The sequence below is a fragment of the Podarcis cretensis genome, assembly GCF_951804945.1.
Source record: "Podarcis cretensis genome assembly, chromosome: 8".
NCBI lineage: Eukaryota > Metazoa > Chordata > Lepidosauria > Squamata > Lacertidae > Podarcis > Podarcis cretensis.
The window spans coordinates 68,650,484-68,674,658 of record NC_137177.1 but is presented as its reverse complement, the minus strand read 5'-3'; the positions used below and the strand labels follow the sequence as shown (position 1 = coordinate 68,674,658).

The 24,175-nt window shown below is 47.8% G+C and overlaps 1 protein-coding gene across 2 annotated transcripts in view; it reads left to right on the top strand.

The window, feature by feature from the left end:
* Window positions 1-24,175, top strand: part of LOC307222064 (kazrin-like) — a 227,339-nt gene that overhangs the window by 202,213 nt on the left and 951 nt on the right. For both annotated transcript variants that reach the window (XM_079987104.1, XM_079987105.1), the window contains exons 3-7: window positions 10,017-10,153; window positions 12,646-12,816; window positions 15,192-15,381; window positions 18,508-18,638; window positions 22,293-22,343. In XM_079987104.1, coding sequence (XP_079843230.1) covers window positions 10,017-10,153; window positions 12,646-12,816; window positions 15,192-15,381; window positions 18,508-18,638; window positions 22,293-22,343 — 680 coding nt within the window. The remainder of the gene's footprint in view (window positions 1-10,016; window positions 10,154-12,645; window positions 12,817-15,191; window positions 15,382-18,507; window positions 18,639-22,292; window positions 22,344-24,175) is intronic.

The window sequence follows — 24,175 nt, the reverse complement described above, 5'->3', positions numbered from 1 at the left end:
CGCTTTATTGGCCGAGGGAGCCGGTGTACAGCTTCCGGGTCATGTGGCCAGCATGACTAAGCCGCTTCTGGCGAACCAGAGCAGCGCACGGAAATGCCATTTACCTTCCTGCCGGAGCGGTACCTATTTATCTACTTGCACTTTGAAGTGCTTTCGAACTGCTAGGTTGGCAGGAGCAGGGACCAAGCAACAGGAGCTCACCCCGTCATGGGGATTCAAACCGCCGACCTTCTGATCGGCAAGTCCTAGGCTTTGCTAGTTTGTTTTCTTTTTCTCCAGAGGGTAGAACCAATGGAGTCCAGTGACAGGGAAGGAGATTCCAGCTACACTTTAGGAAAAACTTTCTGACAGTAGGGGCTGTTCAGGAGTGAAACGGTCTCCCTTGGAAGGGTAGACCCTCTTTTAATGGACTCCACAATTCTAGGAGCTTCCAGCAGAGGTTGGTGTATTAGGGCAATCCACCAATCTCAATATGGGTTTAGCCTGTCACCCTCCTCCTCCTCCTCCTCCTCCCTAGTCTCCAATTGGCCCTCCTCAAACTCAGAGAGGGGAGGGGAAACAGAACTAGAATTAGTTGTCCCTACCTGCCATTGGCTGCAGTTCCTCCTGCCATTGGCTCTGGCCCCGCCTACATTTTGGCCTCCCTGCTTTCCCGGGGGTCCTAGCGGGCACCAGTTTCCACCAATCAGAGATTCCTTACCAATGAAGAATCCAGCGGAAAGATCAAGTCGTGATGCTTTCTCTTCCCGCCCCCAAGAGACCAAACGGGGGCAACTCCTGGTTGCTTACATCCCATTATGCTCCTTCCCTTTTATGATATTCTTGTGTGGCTTCTCTCCCCCTCCGAGAGGCGAAGATGAAATTGATCTGACTGCGTTGGGCACGTGGATTCCTTCGCAGCCGTTTCCATGGCAACCGTGGCTATGTTCTCCCTCGTGGGACCTGCTAACACTTCAGACGTTGCAGGTGGTTTGGAAATAAACACCAACACCACCCCTTCCCCTTTCTCCACCCTCCCCCCCTCCCCAGCCCTCACAAGTGCTTCATAGCTGCACTGAGGTGTGTTGGGATGTGGAGCAAAAATGGCAACTTAACTCACCTATAAATCTTCAATTCGCTTGCCAGGCACTGCCAAGGCTGGGACTGTTTCCAGGCATCCCTGTGCAGTAAACTTTCCTCCTCTGTGCTGCTGTTGCATTCCTCAGTTTCTCATGTGTTCTGATTCCTGTTGGAAGGAAAGCCTTAAAGTATAGGAGCCCAGGAAGCTGCCTTGATATTATGTCGAGCCTTTGCTCCATCCAGCTCAGTTTTGTTTGCTGGGCTTTTCACCCAGTTCTGCTATTGCCTTACATTCATACCTAGCAGTAAGTCAAATACCCGTTCAGAAATGGCTCCTGCTCCTTTTCCTGTTCAGTTTTACTAGTTCAAAACAAGATGTATACATTCAGGTATTCATATGTTAATCCATAGAACACTTCCAAGACTGCTCTGGGGTTTGGGGTTAGTGATGTCATAGGGTCTAGCCAGTGGGTGCCTTCCACAGCCCCCTTTTCCCTGTCCAAATGGAACCATCCCAAAGCCTTGCAGAAATGGTTTCACAGAGCTCTCCTTGGAACAAAAAAGCAGGTGTGTTACCTCAGACCTAGGAGAGCAAATGTCCTCATGGACTTTTGAGCTGTCTCTCAGGACTCTCCCAAAGTCGCACACTGTCCAGAGCCACATCTTTTGTCTGACTTGCACCCTCCTTGAGTATTTTCTGCCTGGCTGGAATGTGTCCTTGGGCTCTGATAATGCACCTTGCTTGCCCTGGTGGAGGACAGAGAGGGATACATTTTTGTAGAAAAGTAAATTTCACATTTATTGCTGTACCCAGGCATTTCGCCTCTAAAAGGTTGTCTCTTGGGACAAATGGTTGTCCTCTGGGATGAAAAAGGCACCCTACCCCCTGGTACAGAACTAAGGCGATGCACTTTCAGACCCCTTCAAGCATTGTGTCTGTTATCTCAGAGGCTGGATGTCTTCAGCAACCATTGCAGGATGTCTTCTCAACAATACAAGCATCAGTATTGCATACCCTCCAACATTTATCCAATGGAAATAGGGGTGTTCTATACTATCATTATTATTCTACCCCACCCAAATGACTGGGTTGCCCCAGCCACTCAGGGCAGCTTCCAACTAATAATAATAATAATAATAATAATAATAATAATAATAATAAACATTAAAAAACTCCCCTACTTTGGGCTGCCTTCAGATGTCTTCTAAAAGTTATATAGTTACTTATCTCCTTGGCTCAGGGGTCGCATAACTCCGATGAAAACAGGGATGTCCTAAGGAAAAGCGGGACATTCCAGGATCAAATCCAGGAACCTGGATGACTTCTGTAAATCCAGGACTGTCCCTGGAAAATAGGAACACTTGGAGGGTCTGGTATTGCGTGGAACGGATTCAAAGGCAGACAGAGAAATTTAGGTTTGCACAATTGAAAGCGGATTAAAATGCTCTTTCGCCTTAGCACAGCAGATCTGCTCAAAAAAAAAGGAGAAACAGACTTTTTGCATTTAGGAAATTGATGGGGAAATGCGTTGAAAAGTGTGGAATGCCTGGATAATTAATGTTAAGATGTGTAAACGTCTTGAAAGCAAACCAGGAGCGAAGCTCCTTGACGTTTAAGTTCCCTGCAAACAGATCAGAAAGGATGCTGGATGAAGACTGTATTATAATCCAACCTCTGCGTAAGCTTTGTGCAAGCAAATCAGAAGGCAGGCTCAATAAAAAGGTCAGCTGGAGGAGCCCTCTCTCCATTCTTATCGCTATCGAAACCTCTAAGTCAACTCTTCTTTTTCTAAACTACAAAGATCCAGGCACATAGCCTTTCCTTGCAGAGAGCCTCTGCCGTCACTCCTTGATCCGGTCCCTTCACCTTCCCCAGCTCTGCAATCAAACCGAGCCCCCGGGCCACGTCAACAAAAGAGCATCAGCCTAACAGCCAGGCGGCACTAATTGGCTTCTCTCCAGTCAAAGCTACTCTTGAAAGCTTGCTCACTTTGGCTGCCTTCGCGGGGTGCTAGACAGTAGGGGGTCCACAACCAGGGTTAAGTCAGTTTTGCCCGGGTCTGTTTCCTTCATTGACGGAGGACCCGCGGAATAAATTCCGCACCTCTGCAAAGAAACGTCAGCCCACTTGAAACGTGGAGCATCTCTCTGTGTGGGAGATTTTTTTTTCCTTTATGGAAATTGACAAGGGACCTAATTAAATAGCACTGAGTGTGGAAGACAAGCTGATTCCACCCAGTTAACAAAACATGGCTGAGGACTTGAGCCAGATCACAGCAGCAGGGAATTGCTTCGGACAGAAGCATCTCTGGCTGCGTAAAAACGATGAAGGCAGCCCGGCGTGTTTGTGTGTGTGTCCCTGTGGTCATGCACTGGCATACCATCAAAATATGTAAGGAGAAAGATAACGGATGCCTGGGAAAGTTAGGCCAGATTGCCGGTTGCCATGGATACCGGATGATATTTTCTCAACTGTTTTTGCAAGCAAACGTCGCTGGCGGGTTCACATTCCTGCTTTCAAAGAAAAGAGATGCGGGCAGAAAGCTGAGGCAATGCGAGGGGAATGAACCAGTGGGATAAACATACATGAAGTGACTAGATCTGAACTGTTTGCTTGGTTTATGGGATTTGGGTGTTCTGGTTGCAGAGCCAGAGAGTTCTGGCCTTCTGGCCGCAGGAGAAGGAAAATGGAAAAGGTGGGAAGTGAGGGAAGCAGAAGACCAGAGAAGCTCCAAAAAGATCCCTGTACAGTCATACCCGGGAAGTCGAACGGAATCCGTTCCAGAAGTCTGTTCGATTCCCAAAGCATTTGACTTCCAAAATGTGGCTTCTGATTGGCTGCAGGAAGGTCCTGCAGCCAATGGGAAGCCAAGGAAGCCCCATCGGCTTCCAAAAGAACGTTCAAAAACCGGAACAGTCACTTCCGGGTTTCGATCGTTCGGGACCCAAAACGTTCGAGAACTAGGCTGTTTGAAAACCAAGGTACGACTGTACTCTTTTCAGCACCTTCTAAAAACATTTTTGTTTAGGCACCCTAACCCAGACATGTAGACTGCTGAGATGTGTTTTGATTTGCTTTTTAGCTTTACCGTCTGTTTTAATTATTTTTTTGGTTTAAATAGCTGTTTTTACCCTTTTAAAAACTGGTACTGTTTTGTCATTTTTTAAAAACTGCTTTGATGAGTTTCCCCCTCACACACACACACACACACACACACACACAATCAAGCAGCCTATAAATTGTATTAAATAAAATCAATTAATAAAAGAACTCTCCAGGCTTTTAAATAAGAATCTCTTCCAATCCTACCTGAAAGTGCTGGATTGTCCCACTGAGCCACACAGCCCTTTCCCCAGATGCCTTGGTTTACTGCTGGCTATCTTACTATATGCAGCATATAGTGAAATGCTGGAAAACCAGGGGTAGGAGTGTCATTAAGTCTTGGTCCGTCCTACTGGCTTTGCCGCCGCCTTCTCCTCCTCCTGCTAAGGATGGCAGCCTCTGTTGCTAGTCACCTGAGACAAGAGGATGCTACATCCACCTTAGGTTCTCAGCTGTGGAACACTTCACTCACCTGCCAACCTCCCTACCACTAGGAACATGTATACTGCTGTATACTGAATCCAACAACTGGTCCATCTAGCTCAGTACTGTCTACACTGGCTGGCAGCAAGTTTCCAAGGTTTAGAACTGGGCTTCCTCCCATTCCTACCTGAAGATGCCGGGGATTGTATCTGGGGCAATCGGCGTGGACCAAACAGCTAAATGGGACTAATGTCCTGACTTGGCTGCTTAAGTCAGCTTCCTGCGTTCCTGTACCCAACCCATAATTTGCTTTGGACAAATGTCTTCCAAAGCAGTTTGGGGAGACGTTCTCCCTCCTTCTTAGTGCTCATAAATAATATAATGTCAGGTAGCAGCTCCGTGGTTTGAATTCAAAGCAGCTGAATGCTTTGGAGATGGTCCTCAAACGCGAGGTTTGCCAGTAATGGGCACTGCTTAGGGGAAGAGACTTGGCTTAAGATAGGAGGGTTGCTTTGTTTTGTTTTAGTATTTCCTGAGCATGAGTGGCACAGGGGCCTGGCACCAGAAGGAATTGACTGGGGCTTTCTGGGACAGTAAGAACAAACAACGTTAAGTTCCAAGAAACAGGGCTGCCGGAGCATATCGTTGGGGGGGTGCCAGAGGGGCTAAGACGCGGGTGTGGATTTTTGAGGGGGTTCAAAGCCCAGCACAGGGCAGCCCGGTGCTTCTCTCCAATGCATCAGAGGAAACAATGCGCATGGGGAGGCGCACTGGGCTGGGATGCCTGCATAGGGGCCCCCGCCAAGTGCATCATCAGCCGGGCGGGCGAACAGGTGGCACAGCGCAGCCCTGCTTGGCTCCGGTGCAGGGGGGTCACTCTGGCGCTGTGGGCAGCAAGGGTTGGGGTGTTACGACCACCTCCTTCACCACTGCCCCCAGCTCCCTGGAAGTAAGACAATAAATAAATAGCAAATAGATACCCCCATGCATTTATCCAATCTTTTTATACGCCATCTAAAGCTATCATTCTACAGCCGATCGATTTCCTTGGGCAGGCCCAACTTCCAGCGTGCCAAGGGGGAAATTATCGCAGTTGAAATTGGTCCACTTTTTTTCCTTCTTTCCTGCCCTTCTCCTAACTCAACAATAGCTCCCGATCTACTCGCTTCCAACTTTAGCATGCGCACACCTGGCTCACACTGCTTTAGAGGAGGGGTGGGGAAACGATGTCCTTGACATCCTTTGCCTTGCGCTCTGCGTAATCTCAGGTGACCCTCGGACAAAACAACGCAGTGCCCAGGCACTTTGAAACAGCGGCCGGGTTCAAAGGCCAAGCTTGACTCATCACGAAACCGTCCTTTTAAGCTGTTCTGTGTGGAGGGAACTCTAGAAGGCATATAATTATGGGAAGGGGAGAAAAGAGGAGGACAGACTGCTGTTTTCAGGCATCTGCAACACTCAGAGCTCAGAGAGTAAGTGGAGGCAAGGAGTCCTTGCAAAGGAAAATTGGGGTGGGGGCCCCCAGACAGCAATGCCTCTTAAACTGTTCCCAGACTTATGGCTAAAGATAAGAGGATTTTTCTCTCTCCCTCTGTTCCTTTATTCCTCTCTTCATTGCTCTACCCTGCATGGCTCTCCTCCTGAATTCTGGTTTAATAAGAAGACTGCTTTGGATTAATTCCAGAGAGGCAGCATCACACATATCAGAACAGCTTTCTGTTGCATAAGATAGAAGACAGACCACTGGTCCACGTAGCTCACTATTGTCTACACCAGGGTTTCCCAAACTTGGGTCTCCAGCTGGTTTTGGACTACAACTCCCATCATCCCTAGCTAGCAAGACCAGTGGTCAGGGATGATGGGGCAGGGGTCTGTCCCAACCCTACCTAGAGATGCCAGGCATTGAACCTTGGACCTTACACAGGCAGCGCAGGTGCTCTGTTCTTGAGCTATAGCCCTTCCGTTAAAAATAAAATAAGATTCTAGTCCTTATGTTTCTGATTGAAGAGCTGATTTGAATAGGAAGTTCCCTTATACTGAGTCAGACCACTGACTCTACACAGGAACTTTAAAAGCTAAAGGTAAAGGGACCCTGACCATTGGGTCCAGTCGCGGACGACTCTGGGGTTGCAGCACTCATCTCGCTTTATTGGCCGAGGGAGCCGGCGTACAGCTTCCGGGTCATGTGACCAACATGACTAAGCTGCTTCTGGTGAACCAGAGCAGCGCACGGAAACGCCATTTACCTTCCCACCGGAGCGGTACCTATTTATCTACTTGTACTTTGACGTGCTTTCGAACTGCTAGGTTGGCAGGAGCAGGGACCGAGCAACGGGAGCTCACCCCGTCGCGGGGATTCGAACCGCCAACCTTCTGATCAGCAAGCCCTAGGCTCTGTGGTTTAACCCACAGAGCCACCCACGTCCCACGGGAACTTTAGGTCTGCACAATTAAAAGTGAGTCAAAGCACAACAAATCTACTATTTCTAAACAAAAAACAAACGGGCTTTATGAAGTTTGGAAATGCACCCAGGAATGCACTGAAAAGTATAGCAAGTGAAGGATTAGCGGGAAGTTGTGCAAACACCCTGCAAGGGAATGAGTGCAAGATGAATGCTCATTGTGGTGTAACTGTCTCATAGACAGTCAGGAGAAATGCTCAATGAGAACCAGGCATAGTCTGACTGCTGTGTGAGCAAATCAGGCTGAATTCTCAATCCACAGGAAGACACACTCTGGCAGCGTCTCTTCAGGGTTTGAGGCTCAGGGGTCTCTCTCAGCCCTACCCAGAGATGCTATTGGGGACCTTTTGCATGCTAAACAGATACTACCGCCTTTCCCTGGCTCTTCCTCTGACTCTTTTAATCTTTTATTCCTGCAGCTTCCCCCATTCACTCATGTGTGTTGAATCTTTTTTAAAAAACCAAACACACTACCCAGAACTCCCCACCCCAAAGCGATCTTAATGGGATTATACAGGTCTATTGCACAGAGGTTCCTTTTCATTCAGTGTTTTAAAAACGCGTTGCTTTCACAGTAAGACACCGTGCAGAAGTCAACTTGGAGTCCCCAGCGAGTACGACTGCCTCAGGTCCACGTTTTCGTGCACACAAGGTTGCACGTGCATGGGTGGAACATCACACAGGATGTCACATCGATGTGTACACTCACATCAGGGGTCCGAGGCAGTGCATTGCTCAATCGCTCATGTGCATTTGTGGTTTCGAGCTATTTATTTCTGTTTGGCGAGATTGAACAGTGGCAAACTTGTAGGTGGGATGGCAGGGGAGGCGGCCGTTAACGACTGACTGCTTTATATTCTTGCGATCTCGATCACACGCAGTCTGTAGTCCGCTGGCAGTAGGAGTTCAATATGGGTATGTCTTTAAGTTAACATCTTACATTAAAAACCTGACAGTACCAAACTACCGAAGGCTTTTCACCAAAGCCAGACTAAATGTCTTTCCCTCTGCAGTTTTGGATGGCAGGTTGAGAGGAGTTCCCTACCAGGACAGACTTTGCTCGTGTGCTCAAGACATCGATTCCATAAAACATATTTTGTTGCACTGTGCAAAATATGAGCAAGCCAGGGCTGAACTGATACTACCCTTGCTGGTACCTTTCCCGGGAAAATCAGAGGCTCACTATGTCAGGTTCCTACTGGAAGACTGGACAAATGCTAGAACGTTAGCAGTGGCAAAGTTTTTATTGGTGGTTGCAAGAACAAATGAGCCCTATATTCTAAACAAAATGTTTGTTTAACCTGAAGGTAGGCTGTATGAATTGTAGAATCATAGAATCATAGAATCATAGAATCATAGAGTTGGAAGAGACCACAAGGGCCATCGAGTCCAACCCCCTGCCAAGCAGGAAACACCATCAGAGCACTCCTGACATATGGTTGTCAAGCCTCTGCTTAAAGACCTCCAAAGAAGGAGACTCCACCACACTCCTTGGCAGCAAATTCCACTGTCGAACAGCTCTTACTGTCAGGAAGTTCTTCCTAATGTTTAGGTGGAATCTTCTTTCTTGTAGTTTGGAGCCATTGCTCCGTGTCCGCTTCTCTGGAGCAGCAAAAAACAACCTTTCTCCCTCCTCTATGTGACATCCTTTTATATATTTGAACATGGCTATCATATCACCCCTTAACCTCCTCTTCTCCAGGCTAAACATGCCCAGCTCCCTTAGCCGTTCCTCATAAGGCATCGTTTCCAGGCCTTTGACTATTTTGGTTGCCCTCCTCTGGACACGTTCCAGTTTGTCAGTGTCCTTCTTGAACTGTGGTGCCCAGAACTGGACACAGTACTCCAGGTGAGGTCTGACCAGAGCAGAATACAGTGGCACTATTACTTCCCGTTATCTAGATGCTATACTCCTGTATATTGATTTGTAATGATTTGTTGGGTCTCTGGACCGTAATAAAGATTGATTGATTGATTGATTGATTGATTGATTGATTGATTATATTCCAGGGATACTGGGTTGTATCAGAGTAAGCCTACTGGAGTTAATGGAAAGGACAAACTTGGGTGCATTAATTTTAGCGGGTTTTCTCCAAGTAGAACTTATTTGGATACAACCCCTCTCCTTCTTCAATCAAAACGTAAGTGTGAGTGATGTATTTATCTCTGGGGTGCCTTTCAAACCTGTGATTGCAAATTGCAAACATGCTTTGCAGTTGTTGTTTTTAAACAACAATGACAAAACAACCTGAGGAGATTGCAACTAAACATTAAGGTAAAGGTAAAGGTACCCCTGCCCGTACGGGCCAGTCTTGACAGACTCTGGGGTTGTGCGCCCATCTCACTCAAGAGGCCAGGGGCCAGCGCTGTCCGGAAACACTTCCGGGTCACGTGGCCAGCGTGACAAAGCTGCATCTGGCGAGCCAGAGCCGCACACGGAAACGCCGTTTACCTTCCCGCTGGTAAGCGGTCCCTATTTATCTATTTGCACCCGGAGGTGCTTTCGAACTGCTAGGTTGGCAGGCGCTGGGACCGAGCAGCGGGAGCGCACCCCGCCGCAGGGATTCGAACCGCCGACCTTTCGATCGGCAAGTCCTAGGCGCTGAGGCTTTAACCCACAGCGCCACCTGCGTCCCATTAGGATCCTAAACATTAGGATGTCCTAATTTGGGGGGGGGGGAGCAGGCTAGAAATAAATAGAAGAAGAGGAGGAGGAGTAGGAGGAACAACTTTCTGGTGGTAAGAACTGTTCAGCAGTGGAAGGTGTTGGACTCTCCTTCCTTGGGTGTTTTCAAGCAGAGGTTGGATGGCCATCTATCAGAGATTCTTTAGCTGTGATTCCTGCATTGCAGGAGGTTGGGCTGGATGATCTTTGTGGTCCCTTCCACCTCTCCAATTCTATAGTCCTGTGAGTTCTTCCCATATCTCCCGCTTGGTAGTTCTCAAAACCACCCACCTGTCTCTTGCAGCCATGAAAGCTGATCGGAAGCGTTTGAAGGGGGAGAAGACCGACCTGGTGAGTCAGATGCAGCAGCTCTACGCCACCCTGGAAAGCCGGGAAGAGCAGCTACGGGACTTCATCAGGAACTACGAGCAGCACAGAAAAGTAAGGCTGGATGCCTGGGTGGTGGGGGAGATTTGACATTGGCCAGAGTGTTGGCCGTGGAAAAGGACGCTTGTGTAGAATGGGCCCATCGATGGTCTGAGGAAAGTCCCAAGGGCCAGATAGAACGGCCTGGAGGCCAACATTCGGCTGATGGGCCTGAAGTTTTCCACTCCTGTTTTAGGGCAATAAAGAGTGATAATAACCAGTCCTTGAACTGAGCCCAGAATCAGATAAGCAGCCAGTGCAATTGAAGTCACTGGATGTTCTATCTTATTTTTAGCTCTTTGGCTTGTTCACCTGTCTTTCACAGGTGGCTGCCATATTCTCAGCCACACCATTGGTCCATTAGCTCAGCGTTGTCTACCCTAACTGGCAGCACCTCTCCAGGGTTTTAGGCAGAAGTTCCAGGCATTGAACCTCTTTTGTCCCGTACAGGGGCTTACTTTGAGCAGGGTGAGTTGGAAAGGGAAAGAAGGAGTATCGGGATTATACCGCATGCTCAGGTGGCAGCTACCACTGCTGGCCAGTGGCATCTCCTTCACCTCATACTGGGCCTAGATGTGGGAGGGGAGACACAGCAAGAATGTCCCTGGCAAGCTGAGCCCACCTCTGCCCACCAACCAGCCACAGGTGCATCCTTTGCCCAGTGCTGGGGCTTGCTTTTTACAAAGAATTTGGGAAGGGAAGAAAGGAGCGGTGGGGATATCTTCACACACTCCAGCTGCAGGGATATTTGAGGTTTCCACATCCTTTAGCTCTTTCATATGAGGCAGCTGAGGAATGGAAGAGCAAGAGGTTTGAATACAGCGAGAAAGGGGGGAGACTGAAAGGGGGAGAAGTGGCTGTTTTAAACAACAGCAGAAGTTTGAGCAATGCAGGGGTGGAGAAACACTGAGAGGGGAGGAAAGTGGTGGTTTCAATCAATGGCAGAAGTTTGAGAGATGGAAAGACACTGAGGGAAAGTGGCAATTTAAAACAAGGTTTGAGGGGGGGAAATGTATTTAATCAACATCCGAAGTTTGAGTAAAACAGGTGGTGAGATACTGAGGGGGAAGTGGCAATTTAAAACATGGTTTGAGTATAGCGAAAAAGGAGTTGGAGAAAGATCTGGTGGTAGCTATTGAGTGCTCATTTTTGTGTCGTAACTATCTTGGCTGTTTCTCTTCCTTAAAACTTTAGGAATATCCATCCCTGTTTTATTCAAACCTCTGCCATTGTTTAAAACTGCAATTTTCTTCTCAGTGTCCTACCACCCCTGCTTTACTCAGACTTCTGCCATTGTTTTAAACCACCACTCCCCCCCCCCCGCCCACATTACAGGGAAACTATCACACAAAGAAAAGTCCTTTCTTCACCTTTTCTTAACCACCCACCAGTCCCTCCTTTATCTTCCTGCCCTCTTTGCCTTCCCTTGTCCCTGCGTTTAGTACCTTGGGAAACAGCCAACGAAAGCAGTTCAAAATGGCAATTTTGTGCAAATACAGTATAAAGAAATAACTCAAAGTAATAAATCATCTGTAACATATTAAACATTTTTATTTTCATTACGTACTTTTATTTTTATTAGCAACTTTTAAATTAAAAGCTCATCATAAATTCAGTAAAGAAGGGGAAGGGGCACAGGGAGAAGGGAGGGGTGGGAGAAACATTTTACAATGTGTGAGTACTAATACTTATACTAATGCTAATTACTAACTGTAATTACTAATCACAGTTGCTGATGTTATGGCAGGGGTCTCCAATGTGGCAACCAGGCAGAAGTCTGCCTACCAGAACCTCCTGTGGCACCAGAAAATGGAGAATGGAATAAATATCCCCTCAAAAATCCACAATTTATGAGAGACTGGTTGCTCTTCCTGGCTCAGCCTCTTCTACATTGAATGCTCCCTCTTAAAACATGCCCACATTTCATTAGATGCCAGGATTGGACATTCACCTTCACACCCATTCTGGAGAGGCTACAAGAGCTTATCTCTGTGATTGAGCACAATAGATGTACAGTGGTACCTCGGATTACAGACGCTTCAGGTTACAGACGCCAGAAATAAGACCTCGGGTTAAGAACTTTGCTTCAGGGTGAGAACAGAAATCGCGCAGCGGCAGTGGGAGGCCCCATTAGCTAAAGTGGTGCTTCAGGTTAAGAACAGTTTCAGGTTAAGAACAGACCTCCGGAACAAATTAAGTTCTTAACCCGAGGTACCACTGTACTTTTTTTTCTCATCCATGGGGCAACTGCTGGGTGTCATGCCTGTATTTTTTGTGGCCCTGCCTCTTTTTTTGTTCTTGTTGATGTGGCTGCCGCTTGCCACACCCCCTCCCACAGCCATTCATCAACATGTCGAATGTGCCTGCTGACTCCCCCCCCCCCCCCCGCCAAGAGGTTGATAAGGATGGGGAGGAGATCAGAGATGGGAGGAGGGTAGGAAAGCAGCTTAACAGCCACCTAGCCTCCCTGCTTTGCGTCCGTATTCTGACTCTCGCCCCAACCGCAGGAAAGCGAAGATGCGGTCAAAGCTCTTGCGAAAGAGAAAGATCTGCTGGAGCGGGAGAAGTGGGAGTTACGCCGGCAAGCCAAAGATGCCACGGACCACGCCAGTGCTCTTCGGTCGCAGCTGGACCTGAAAGACAACCGAATGAAGGAACTGGAAGCTGAGCTAGCCATGGTGAGTGTCCCTGCGCCCGCAGGCCTTCAAGGTCTCTCCAAAGGGCTTTTCCCCCAAACTCCCCATTTCTTGTTCCCAGCCAGACAACGTTGTCACCCTTCCCAGCTCCCATACTCCATGTGAGAAAGCACACGCTAGCTATTTGTCACACTTGGCATCCACCACGTTGGCAGTTTTCGTCAGGAGATGACACAGATCCATCTACCATCTGGGGAAACCCAGCCAGATGGTTGGGGTATAAATAATAAATTATTATAAATTATTATTACCCTCTGCATAAACTTTGTGCCAGCAAATCAGGGTGAGTGCTCAGTCTGGAGCACTCTTGGTACTCTGTAGGAGCCATCTGCCCTGTCTTCGTTGACCTTCCATTCTGATTTGTTTACCGGGCAGTTATACAACACTGAGCATTCATCTTGTACTCATCCCGATTCCCTTACGCCAGGCTTCCTCAGCCTCGGCCCTCCAGATATTTTTGGCCTACAACTCCCATGATCCCTAGCTAGCAGGGCCAGTGGTCAGGGGTGATGGGAATTGTAGTCTCAAAACATTTGGAGGGCCAAGGTTGAGGAAGCCTGGCTTACACAGTGTTTGAATGTTTTCCTGTTACATACATTCCCTCTGCACTTTCCAATGCATTTTCTAACCATTTCTTTTTTTAAAGTGGCTTTCTTGTGCACAGGTGACAGAGCACTTCAGTCCACTTTAATTGTGCAAGCCTTAAAGTTCCATTCTGTGCTTGAGCACACATCACTGCCCTACAAATACTGATGGTTTGGGGGTGGTGCCCAGTAATATTTTCTGCAAACAGTAACCGGCACCCCAGACACAAGAGAAGTCCATTGGGAGGGAAGGGTTTATGTGTTAGAGACCTCCAACTAAGGGCTTATCCACACTTAGTTTTTACCCCACTCTTTCCAGGTCTATGCTTAAAAGCTCAATGTCTGAGCATATCATCATCGCTTGCCCTTGAGCTTTCCCTGTGAAAACCTGCTCTTTAGTGCTCACTTAGAGCATATGTCAATTCAAGTTTTCCGGGAGCTGTTGTTTGCTCTGATTGAGCTTTAAAAAATGAGATTTCACAGAGAAAGCTCTGGAGAAAAGAGAGAAAAAAGGTTGCTTGGACATGGAGCTTTAAAGTGTTGACCATGCCTGGAAAGAGCAGAGGAACAGTAAGTGTCAATGAGCCCACTCTGCATTCACACAGTGGTTTATTCCATTTCCCCGATGTTTCCCTGTTAATTTATGCATTATATTACAGCTTTTACATGGCATAAAAGCCACTTTCGGAAAACTAATGGAACATGGCGCATGCTTAGCATTCATTCCTGTGTTATTTAATTCCAGAAATAATCCATTTACAGTTCCCTTAACCCAGAAAATCACAGGAATAAGTGATGGAAGCATATACAGTTTTTTCCTGCCATTTTCATGGAGGAATTGGAGCAAGGCGGACAGAAAGAGTGAGGGAGAAGCAACAATGTCCAATGACATTTGTTGTTGTGTCACACCACACCCACTGGTGTGAATGAAATGTAGCACAACGTGCCGGTATATCGGTTCAAGAGCCAAAGTTTCATATCACAACTGGTACCGCAGTGCAAAAGGAATATTAGAAAACAGAACAGAAGCACTAGAATCACAGTCGGGAAAACTAACACAGTATTGCCCCCACCTGAAGGCACCCTCAGCTGTGCTCTGAGAAGCCCCACTGAAATGAATGAAACACCTAGGTTAGTGTCAGGGACTTGTTGGACACAGAGGAATGGTGGGAGGAACCAGCTGGGGAACCCCCAAGCGAAGAAGCTCAGAGCCAGGGGATTGGTGGTGGGCAGTGAGAGAAGACTGGGAAATGGAGGTGTCAGAAGCTGAAGAGGTAACAGGGCTTGGTGAGCAGGGAGAGTTTGTAGCAGAGAGAAGTCCAGGAACGGAAGCTAAAGCTGAAGCAGGTGAGGGAGGCAGGAAGCAGAGATGTATCAGGCTAGTGAAGAGTCACTGGTGTCTCCCTCTCCTGCTGGTCTCCCAGAACCAGGAGAGAGATGAAGAGGGCAGTGGAGAAGTTAGCTTCATGCAGGCACCATCTCAGATTGCTTAGGAAAATCCCTAAAGAGGAGAGGACTTAGGCAGCTGTGGGAAGGTAGGGCCCTTCAGTCTCAGCAACTGCTTTGCGGGGACAAAATATGCCAAATATGAGCTGCTGTGCTCATTAGGCCTGACACTCCTGTGCTTATCCTGTTTATGCTAACAAAGAGTTAACTCAACTTACTTCCTGTGATTTACTGCTGGCTCACTTCCTGCGGACTGCAATGGGTTTACCCCTGAATTGGGGCTAAGCACTGACGGCAACCCTGTGTGTCTCCTGCTGCTTCTCTCAGGCAAAACAGTCCTTAGCAACGCTGACCAAGGATGTACCCAAGCGGCATTCTTTAGCCATGCCCGGGGAGACGGTGCTCAATGGAAATCAGGAATGGGTGATGCAGGCCGACCTCCCACTGACAGCTGCCATCCGACAGAGCCAGCAGACGCTGTACCATGCCCACCCCCAGCACACGGTAGACCGTCAAGGTGAGTTTGCTCCCCTGTTTCTACCTGTGACCCACTTCACCACCACCACCCCTCCCCTTCCCGGTTCTCTTCTCAAAGGTGGCACAGGCAATACAATACAATATGATATGATACGATAATCTTTATTGTCATTGTCCCATACAGAACAACAAAATTGAAAAAATTTACATCAGACATTCAAAAACCAACAAGCCTGCTATCCCAACTATCCCAGCCTGGTTAGCCCCTAAAAACTCTGATACCCCATAATTGAATGCAATATACTCACACAGAGACTACCTTACACTGCATTTAAAACCAAAATCACATTTGGATAGAAACTGTTTCTCAGGTGGCTAGTCCTAGTCTTTGTAAACCTGTACCTTCTTCCAGAAGGCAGAAGCTGAAAGAGATCATTTCCAGGGTGCACACTATCCTGCGCTATCTCTGCAGCTTACTTATGGCACCTGGAAGCATAGATTGATCCAAGGTGGGAAGAGTGCACCCAATTATTCTCTCCACAGTCTTTACAACCTTAGACAGCATTGTTTTTTCCCTGACCGTGCAGCTCCCAAACCACACACAGAGACCATAAGTTAATACACTCTCAGCAGTACAGTGGTGCCCCGCAAGACGAACGCCTCGCAAGACGGAAAACCCGCTAGACAAAAGGGTTTTCTGTTTTGGAGGCGCTTCGCAAAACGAATTTCCCTATGGGCTTGCTTCGCAAGACGAAAATGTCTTGCGAGTTCCTGCAGTTTCCCCCCCCTTTTTCCCCCCTTTTCCTAAGCCGCTAAGCCGCTTATCAGCTGATCCGCTGATAAGCCGCTTAACAGCTGATCGCTAAAAGCCGCTAATAGCGCTAATCCGCTAAGCTGTCAATGGGCTTGCTTCGCAAGACGAAAAAACCGCTAGACGAAGAGCCTCACGGAACGGATTAATTTCGTCTTGCGAGGCACCACTGTACAATGGTAAAATGCAATCAACAGGTCCTTTGAGAGATTATTTTTCCTGAGGATTCTCAGAAAATATAACCTCTGATGTGCTCTCTTCCACACTTTCTCATTTCTCATTCTCATTACAGCAGCCCTGTGAGGTAGGCATAGGTGTGGCAGGAAGAAGGAGAGAGGCTAAACCCCACTTCACCCAATGAGCTTTGCAGCAGAACAGGGACCTGAAGCTGGGTCCAGCAGGGGCGTGACCTCCTGCGCCCATCTGGTTGAATTTTACACAGCACGCCCATAGGACTGGTGGTGCCATCCGGGAAGGACTTTGGCGGAGGTGACCAGGGCCCCACTCAGCAGAATGTGCAGGAGGGGCCCCAGCAAGGTTGGCTAGTCACATGTCAGGGACTAGGCAGAGGAGGAGGTGGAATGGTGGAGACCGCCTCCCCATCCTGACCCTTCCAGAGAGGAGGAAGAGGGAGACAGTATGATAGATTTGCAACAGGGGTTTGCGGGGAGGTTACAGCTCAGAGGCAGATAAGGGGGAAAGTTGGGAAATAATGGGAAAGGAGGAGGAAGAGACAGAAGTGGAATGACAGCTGACTGGCACGCTGTCATTAGAAAGCATTCCAGACCCACCATCTCCTAAAAGTAGGAGAGCAAAGAGCTCGAAGACAGAGGGCACTTAGCAGCACCCGTCAAGGAGGTGATGATGATGAATGAGGAAGTGGGAGAGACGGAGGGGTGGAGATTCACTCAGGACAATACTATTATCCAAGAGGCTGGGTTCTATAGCAGAGGTCAGCAAACTTTTTCAGAAGGGGGCCGGTCCACTGTCGCTCAGACCTTGGGGGGGGGGGGGCTGGACTATATTTTAAAAAAAGAAAATGAATGAATTCCTATGCCCAAAAATAACCCAGAGATGCATTTTAAATAAAAAGGCACATTCTACTCATATAAAAACACCAGGCAGGTCCCACAAATAACCCAGAGATGCATTTTAAATAAAAGGGCACATTCTACTCATGTAAACATGCTGATTCCTGGACCGTCTGCGAGCTGGATTTAGAAGGCGACTGGGCCAGATCCGGCCCCCAGGCCAGATAGATAGATAGATAGATAGATAGATAGATAGATAGATAGATAATACTTTATTCGGCCATAAGCCCACAAGGTAAAACAAATCAACTAATAAAATAGCATTTTACAATCTAAAACATCAACATAGTTTGCCTACCCATGTTCTGTGGCCTCTCTCTGTAAAGACTGAAATAAAAAAGGACCGTAAGAAACTTTTCCATGTCTTTATACCTTCCTGGTCAACCAGCCAGGAGCCACCAACAGCATCCTGACATCACATTTGGAAAGCAATGAAATAAGACATGCTATCATCCGAGCAAGGGAGGGGAGGGGCGTGTGACCATTAAGTCCAGAGTCAAATATTACATAACTGCACCACTGTATAGGCTCCCCCTTTAAAGATCGCCATGCAAAAGTCCACCCACTGTATAAAGCACAGCTCAGGAGTAGGGTATTTGCTTTGCATGCAAAAGGTTCCATGTTCAATCCCTGGCATCTCGAGGTAGGGATGGGAGAGGACCCTGGAGAAGTGTAGTGTAGACCATCCCCTAGACTCAAATCAAGACAAACATTTCAAATACTAGAAGGACAGAGAGACCTCAAGGCCCTTTATTGGCAGACTCCATCATTACTGGGCAGGGAATCGTTTGGCTAAGATTGGGGGGAGTCAGGAAACGGGCCTTGTGGTTTCCAGTAAGGGTCCCTCTAGTGCTCTCACCATCGTTCAGTTTATTGGGTTAGATTCCCTGCTGCCTGTGCCACTGGGGACACCTGTCAAACGGTAGGCCAGATGCCCCACATCTGCCCTTCCAGAGGTTGCTGGAATGCATACCCCATCATCCCTGACCATTAGCCAGGCTGGTAGCGGCTGACGGAAGTCAAACTCCTAACATTCAGAAAGCCACAGGTCCCACATCCCTGCAACCAAGTTGGAGCTATCCAAGGTCCTGAAATGCTAAGCCTGCTTGATCATTTCACCTGCGCAGAAAACCCCAGTCCTGGAAGGCAGGTGATCCCAGAGAGCCAATTCAGTGCCTCGAGCTTCCTTGAGCCCCAAGGAAGCTTCCGCCCGCAGCAAGTACGGCGGAGACTCACCTGCCCCTCTCTGATGCTTGCCTTTCAGCGGTCCGCGTGAGCCCGTGTCATTCCCGACAGCCTTCCATCATCTCTGATGCGTCGGCAGCAGAAGGCGACCGGTCGTCCACGCCGAGCGACATCAACTCCCCGCGGCACCGAACGCACTCCCTCTGCAATGTAAGGCGTCTCTGCAGGTCATTGGATGTTCCTAACACTGTTCTAACACACTTGCTTGCCTTGTTCGCTTGCGCCTGAGCCGACTTCTGTGGTCGGATGCTTTGCTGCTGCTGCTGCTGCTGCTGCTGCTGCTGCTTTTTCATGTTGGCTATGTTCTCCCTCCACCGTCAGAGACTGTATGGCCCTGAATTCCAGTTCTTGAGGATCCTATGTGGGGGAAAGTTGCCGTTGCACTCAGATCCTTCATGCAGGTTTCCCTTTGGGGCCTCTGATTGGTCACTGTGAGAGCAAAATGCTGGACTAGATGGGTCTTTGGTCTCACTCAGAAACTTCCTTTGTATTTTGGTGCATACAATAAATAAATTAATAAGGGGAAATGCAACCTGCAATGAAATATTGAAGTATATCCCTTTCCCATAAGACAAATGCTCCTGTTCAGGGCTCCAGTCTCCTTGGAACAAGGAGTTACGAGTTATGCTCTCCCTCAACCCTGACCCATATATCTAACATTTTCCTTTGCTGTGCTCAAGTTTGGGGGCTGGCTGTTGGGGAGGGAGCAGATTTTGGAGGGTGGGAAATGCATCCTCTTTCGTCCTTCCTCCCTCCTGAAACAACCCTTTGCATTTCAGGAGTGAGTTCATGTCCCCAGCATGCAACCCTCTTGACTATAGCCCTCCCACACCTCCCTGTTTGAGGGTTTAGCAGACCAGTTAAATCCTCTTTCTTCCCTTCCCACCTCAACATTTCGTATGTCCCAGAAGTTCACAGGTTCAGGTCAGGCCGTTTCAAAGTTCCTTTATGTTTCATTTTCTTTTTTGAACATAAAACTTACCTAAGGAATTCTCTGAGCGTATAGAAAACCACTGCCTTATGTTTGGGGTGAGCCCTTTTCTCTTCCACCCCTGTAAGCACACAACCACCCCATTTTGGTTTTAGGAAGGAATTGTCGTGCCAATGTTGGTTGTAAAACTTTTCGTTGTAAACTTCCTCAGGGGTCTAAGTTCATCGAAAGACAGAGTGTTTTTATTTACTTATTTTAAATGGCTCCTCCCAAAAGGGATAAAAGGATGGCACCCTTTTGGTAAGGATTCCACCCAATGTTCACTTAGGGTCCCCACCCCATGCCCTATCCCATTGCCCCAAGATGTCTCTCCATCCACTCACAGAAGCTGTCTTTTTCCCTACTGATGAAAACGTACAAGGTAACGTCGTTGTTGAATGTTGCAGATCGCAGTCAAAAATGAAGGCCATATTGACTCCAGGGTTAGTCCTACTCAGCGCAGACTCGTTGAAAATGATGGGCGTAACTCACTTAGGCCAATTTATTTCAGTGGGTCTACTCTGAGTAGGACTTAATTGGACACAGCCCATAACATCTCCAGATGGTAGGGAGGTCATTACAACTTTTTTTCCTTTTTTTATTGGTTTTCACATATTGCTTAACAATACAGATGTACCAAAGCCAACACCATTTTCTCCCCATCCCCCCATACATTTACATTTCTGTTCCTCAGTCCATCATATTATTCTTTTCTCCTTCCTCCCACTTCCCTCTGCCCCCACTCGATTTCCTCCACATTATACAATTTACAATAATCTTTGCATTCTACAACCTTCTCAAATCATCTATATATTCTTATTATCTTTCCTTACTAATTTTTCTTCCATCCAGTAGTCCACATTTTAATCTAGGCATATTAGCATATATTTTTGAGCAATATTTTGCCATATATTCATCAAAACATTTCCACTCTTTTTAATTTTTGATTCGAATAAGAAATCAGTCGAATTACATTTATTGACCTGTTGATCAGATTGCCAAGTAGTTATTGAGGGGGAAATGATGAACCCACCATCTAATGAAAAATTGCTATTAAGGATCTGGAATATAGTTTATATGACTGCCTTTGTTGCCCTCCCCTGAACCCATTGATGGGTCTTCCCCTATGGATCTTCTGCCTGCCATCTAATTGTGCCCTGACACTGAATCTCATTTGTGCTTTTGTTTTCCATTTGACCGCATTCCAGCTTTCAGGGACCAGAGGTACACAAAGGTAGTTGCTCCCCTTTGGGAATGGGACAGGGAGACTCACACTAGGTGCCAGAGCCAAAGACAGACAGAGCCAGCTAATTCTAGAACTTCCTATTAGCTCTGGCTGGCTGTGTGTGTTTTAACGGAATGACAATATTTTGACATGAACCATCTGCTTACTACCATCTGCCCCACTAGACTTTCTTACCCTTCCCGAATGAGTTCTCAGAGGAATTTAGATCTCCAGGAACCACCTGGAGATGCCAAGGTGATGGTAGTGGTGTCTGGCTCTCCCTGGGACTGGTGGGGCAGGAAACCCAACAACAGGTGGAGCCAATAAGAGGCTGAGCCAGCTATTTCTAGTTTTGTCCCCATCTTCTACAAAGCAACATTGAGAGTAAAGAGGAGGAGGCAGACGTGCGACGTTGCCCCACTAGATTGCTCTTGCATTAAACCACAGAGCCTAGGGCTTGCCGATCAGAAGGCCGGCATTTGGAATCCCCGTGACGGGGTGAGCTCCCGTTGCTCGGTCCCTGCTCCTGCCAACCTAGCAGTTCAAAAGCACACCAGTGCAAGTAGATAAATAGGTACCACTCCTGCGGGAAGGTAAACGCCGTTTCTGTGCACTGCTCTGGTTCACCAGAAGCAGCTTAGTCATGCTGGCCACATGACCCAGAAGCTGTACGCCAACTCCCTGGGCCAATAAAGCGAGATGAGCGCCACAACCCCAGAGTCGGCCACGACTGGACCTAATGGTCAGGGGTCCCTTTACCTTTTTAAGAAAACAGGCAAGTGAGTACTGGCTAGAGATGGACTGAAGTTAGTGGGGCAGTGCCTCATTTGCCCATTCTCCGTGAAGGTACAGAATAAGCCGATCTGACCCCAGAGAAGAAGCCTGTGTTGAAAGGATTGTGGAATTCCCTTGAGAACCAACCACTGCCATCCCATCATCATTTTTATTCCTCAGCCAGTGGGCTTTTCACAGCCAGTGGGCTTTTCACAGCAAAGCACAACATATCTCGAATGTCAAGGAGGGAGCCGGTCAGCAGTAACTCACAAGGTGTCAATGAAGTTAACTCCTTATTCAAAGAAACAAAAGCAGCTGAGTCCTAGTGAACACAGCAACTCTTCCAGTAGGTCTTGCCTCAATGAGGCAGTTGCAAGGACTGGAGGACCCCACCCTCCCACAACTCCCTAAGTTTCCTGCCCAAGTCACCTCGTCTGTCTCTGCTCCACCCTCTTCATACCTCTGCGCGTTCTGGGCAACCAGCAGGGAGGAGAGCTGGTCACAGCAGGAGGGGGAGACCCCCTGGCTTCTTCAGCAGCTTTCTTCATCTCTGTCTCTTGTCTCCTCTCCAGCCTCTGTTTCTGCTTCTAAACTGTTCTCTGCCACAGCCTCTTCCTGCTCACTAAACCCTGTTCCCTGCTCAGTAAACCCTGTTCCGACACCACCTTCTCCCAGTCTGCTACCTCTTCTTCACCAGTCCTCTGCATCCAGCCAGTCCATTGGGGGAAGGTGCCAGGCGCGCTTCGGCAATGGGCAATGGGCATTGAGCACGCCCAGGCTCCAGGCTATATTGTTCTGCTCTGTGCCAAGCTGACATTTCTCTTTCTTCCGGCAGGGAGATAGTCCTGGACCAGTACAGAAAAACTTGCACAACCCAATTGTCCAGGTAAGAACCAGGTCATCCTCTGTGGCCAGACATGTTTTAAACCTGTTGAAAGGGACTTTTCCAGGATGTGCTGTAAGGGTAGGAGGAGATCCAAGGGCATTAAACTCTGAGCAGTTGGATTGTTAGGGGGCTTAAGCCACCCAAGTAAGTCCTACTCAGAGTAGACCCATTGAAATTAATGAGGAAATGTCCATTAATAAAGCTGTGTCCAGTGATTTCATCAGGTCTACTATAATGTTGGATACAACCCACATTGTTTACAGGGAACCCAGGTGCATCAATCTTCTTAATTTGTAGAGGGTCCGATCCGTAAATATACTGAACAATGTATCTGCTACTGTCAACCTCAAGGTGTGTTGGGAAGGTTCTAGACTGAAGCTCCTTTCCTTGTCACCTATCCACCAGTGTCAGGGGTAGTAGGGGAAATCAGTTCTCGTCTCACTTAGAGTCAAACTTGCATAATTTGTAGTTCCTGAAACAATGTATGGACCAAAGCAAGGCCATCCTTAGAAATTCATATTTCTTAGCAGCTCTTCAGCCAAGTAGTGAGTACATAAATGCATTTGCCAGGGTCAAATGTGCATGAAAATCCATATAGTGCTGAAAATAGCATTTTTAAAAGGATTTTTTTTATTGCAACAATGTGTGTGCATTAAGTAAATGTGTGTATCAAGAAAAATTCTCATTAAACTTGCGATGAATTTTCATTAGGATACTTTGGGGGGGATTCACTAAGCAACTTAGAAATGTGGAGAAGCAAATGTAAGAGGGGGAAAATAAGAAACCCAAATAAACAGAGTTTCCCATCTCTGACTGGCCCCACTTCAGAAGTGCACCCCCATTTTTTTGCTCATCACCTGTCTAATAATAATAATAATAATAATAATAATAATAATAATAATTTTTTATTTATACCTTGCCCATCTGGCTGGGCTTCGCCAGCCACTCTGGGCGGCTTCCAAAAAAATTTTAAATACTATAATACATCAAATATTAAAAGCTTCCCTAAACAGGGCTACCTTCAGATGTCTTCTAAAAGTCTCGTAGTTGTTGTTCTCTTTGAAATCTGGTGGGAGGGTGTTCCACAGGGAGGGCACCACTACCAAGAAGGCCCTCTGCCTGGTTCCCTGTAACTTGGCTTCTCGCAGTGAGGGAACCGCCAGAAGGCCCTCAGTGCTGGACCTCAGTGTCCGGGTAGAACGATGGGGGTGGAGATGCTCCTTCAGATATACTGGACCGAGGCCGTTTAGGGCTTTAAAGGCCAGCACCAACACTTTGAATTGTGCTCGGAAACGTACTGGGAGCCAATATAGGTCTTTCAAGACTGGTGTTATATGGTCTCGGTGGCCGCTCCCAGTCACCAGTCTAGCTGCCGCATTCTGGATTAGTTGTAGTTTCCGGGTCACCTTCAAAGGTAGCCCCACGTAGAGCGCATTGCAGTAGTCCAAGCGGGAGATAACCAGAGCATGCACCACTCTTGCGAGGCAGTCCGCGGACAGATAGGGTCTCAGCCAGCGTACCAGATGGAGCTGATAAACAGCTGCCCTGGACACAGATATGACCTGTGCCTCCATGGACAGCTGTGAGTCCAAAATGACTCCCAGGCTGCGCACCTGGTCCTTCAGGGGCACAGTTACCCCATTTAGGACCAGGGAATCCTCCACACCTGCCGGCCTCAAGTCCCCCCAAAACAGCACTTCTGTCTTGTCAGGATTCAACCTTAATCTGTTAGCCGCCATCCATCCTCCAACCGCCTCCAGACACTCACACAGGACCTTCACCGCCTTCACTGGTTCTGATTTAAAAGAGAGGTACAATAGCCATCTTCAAAC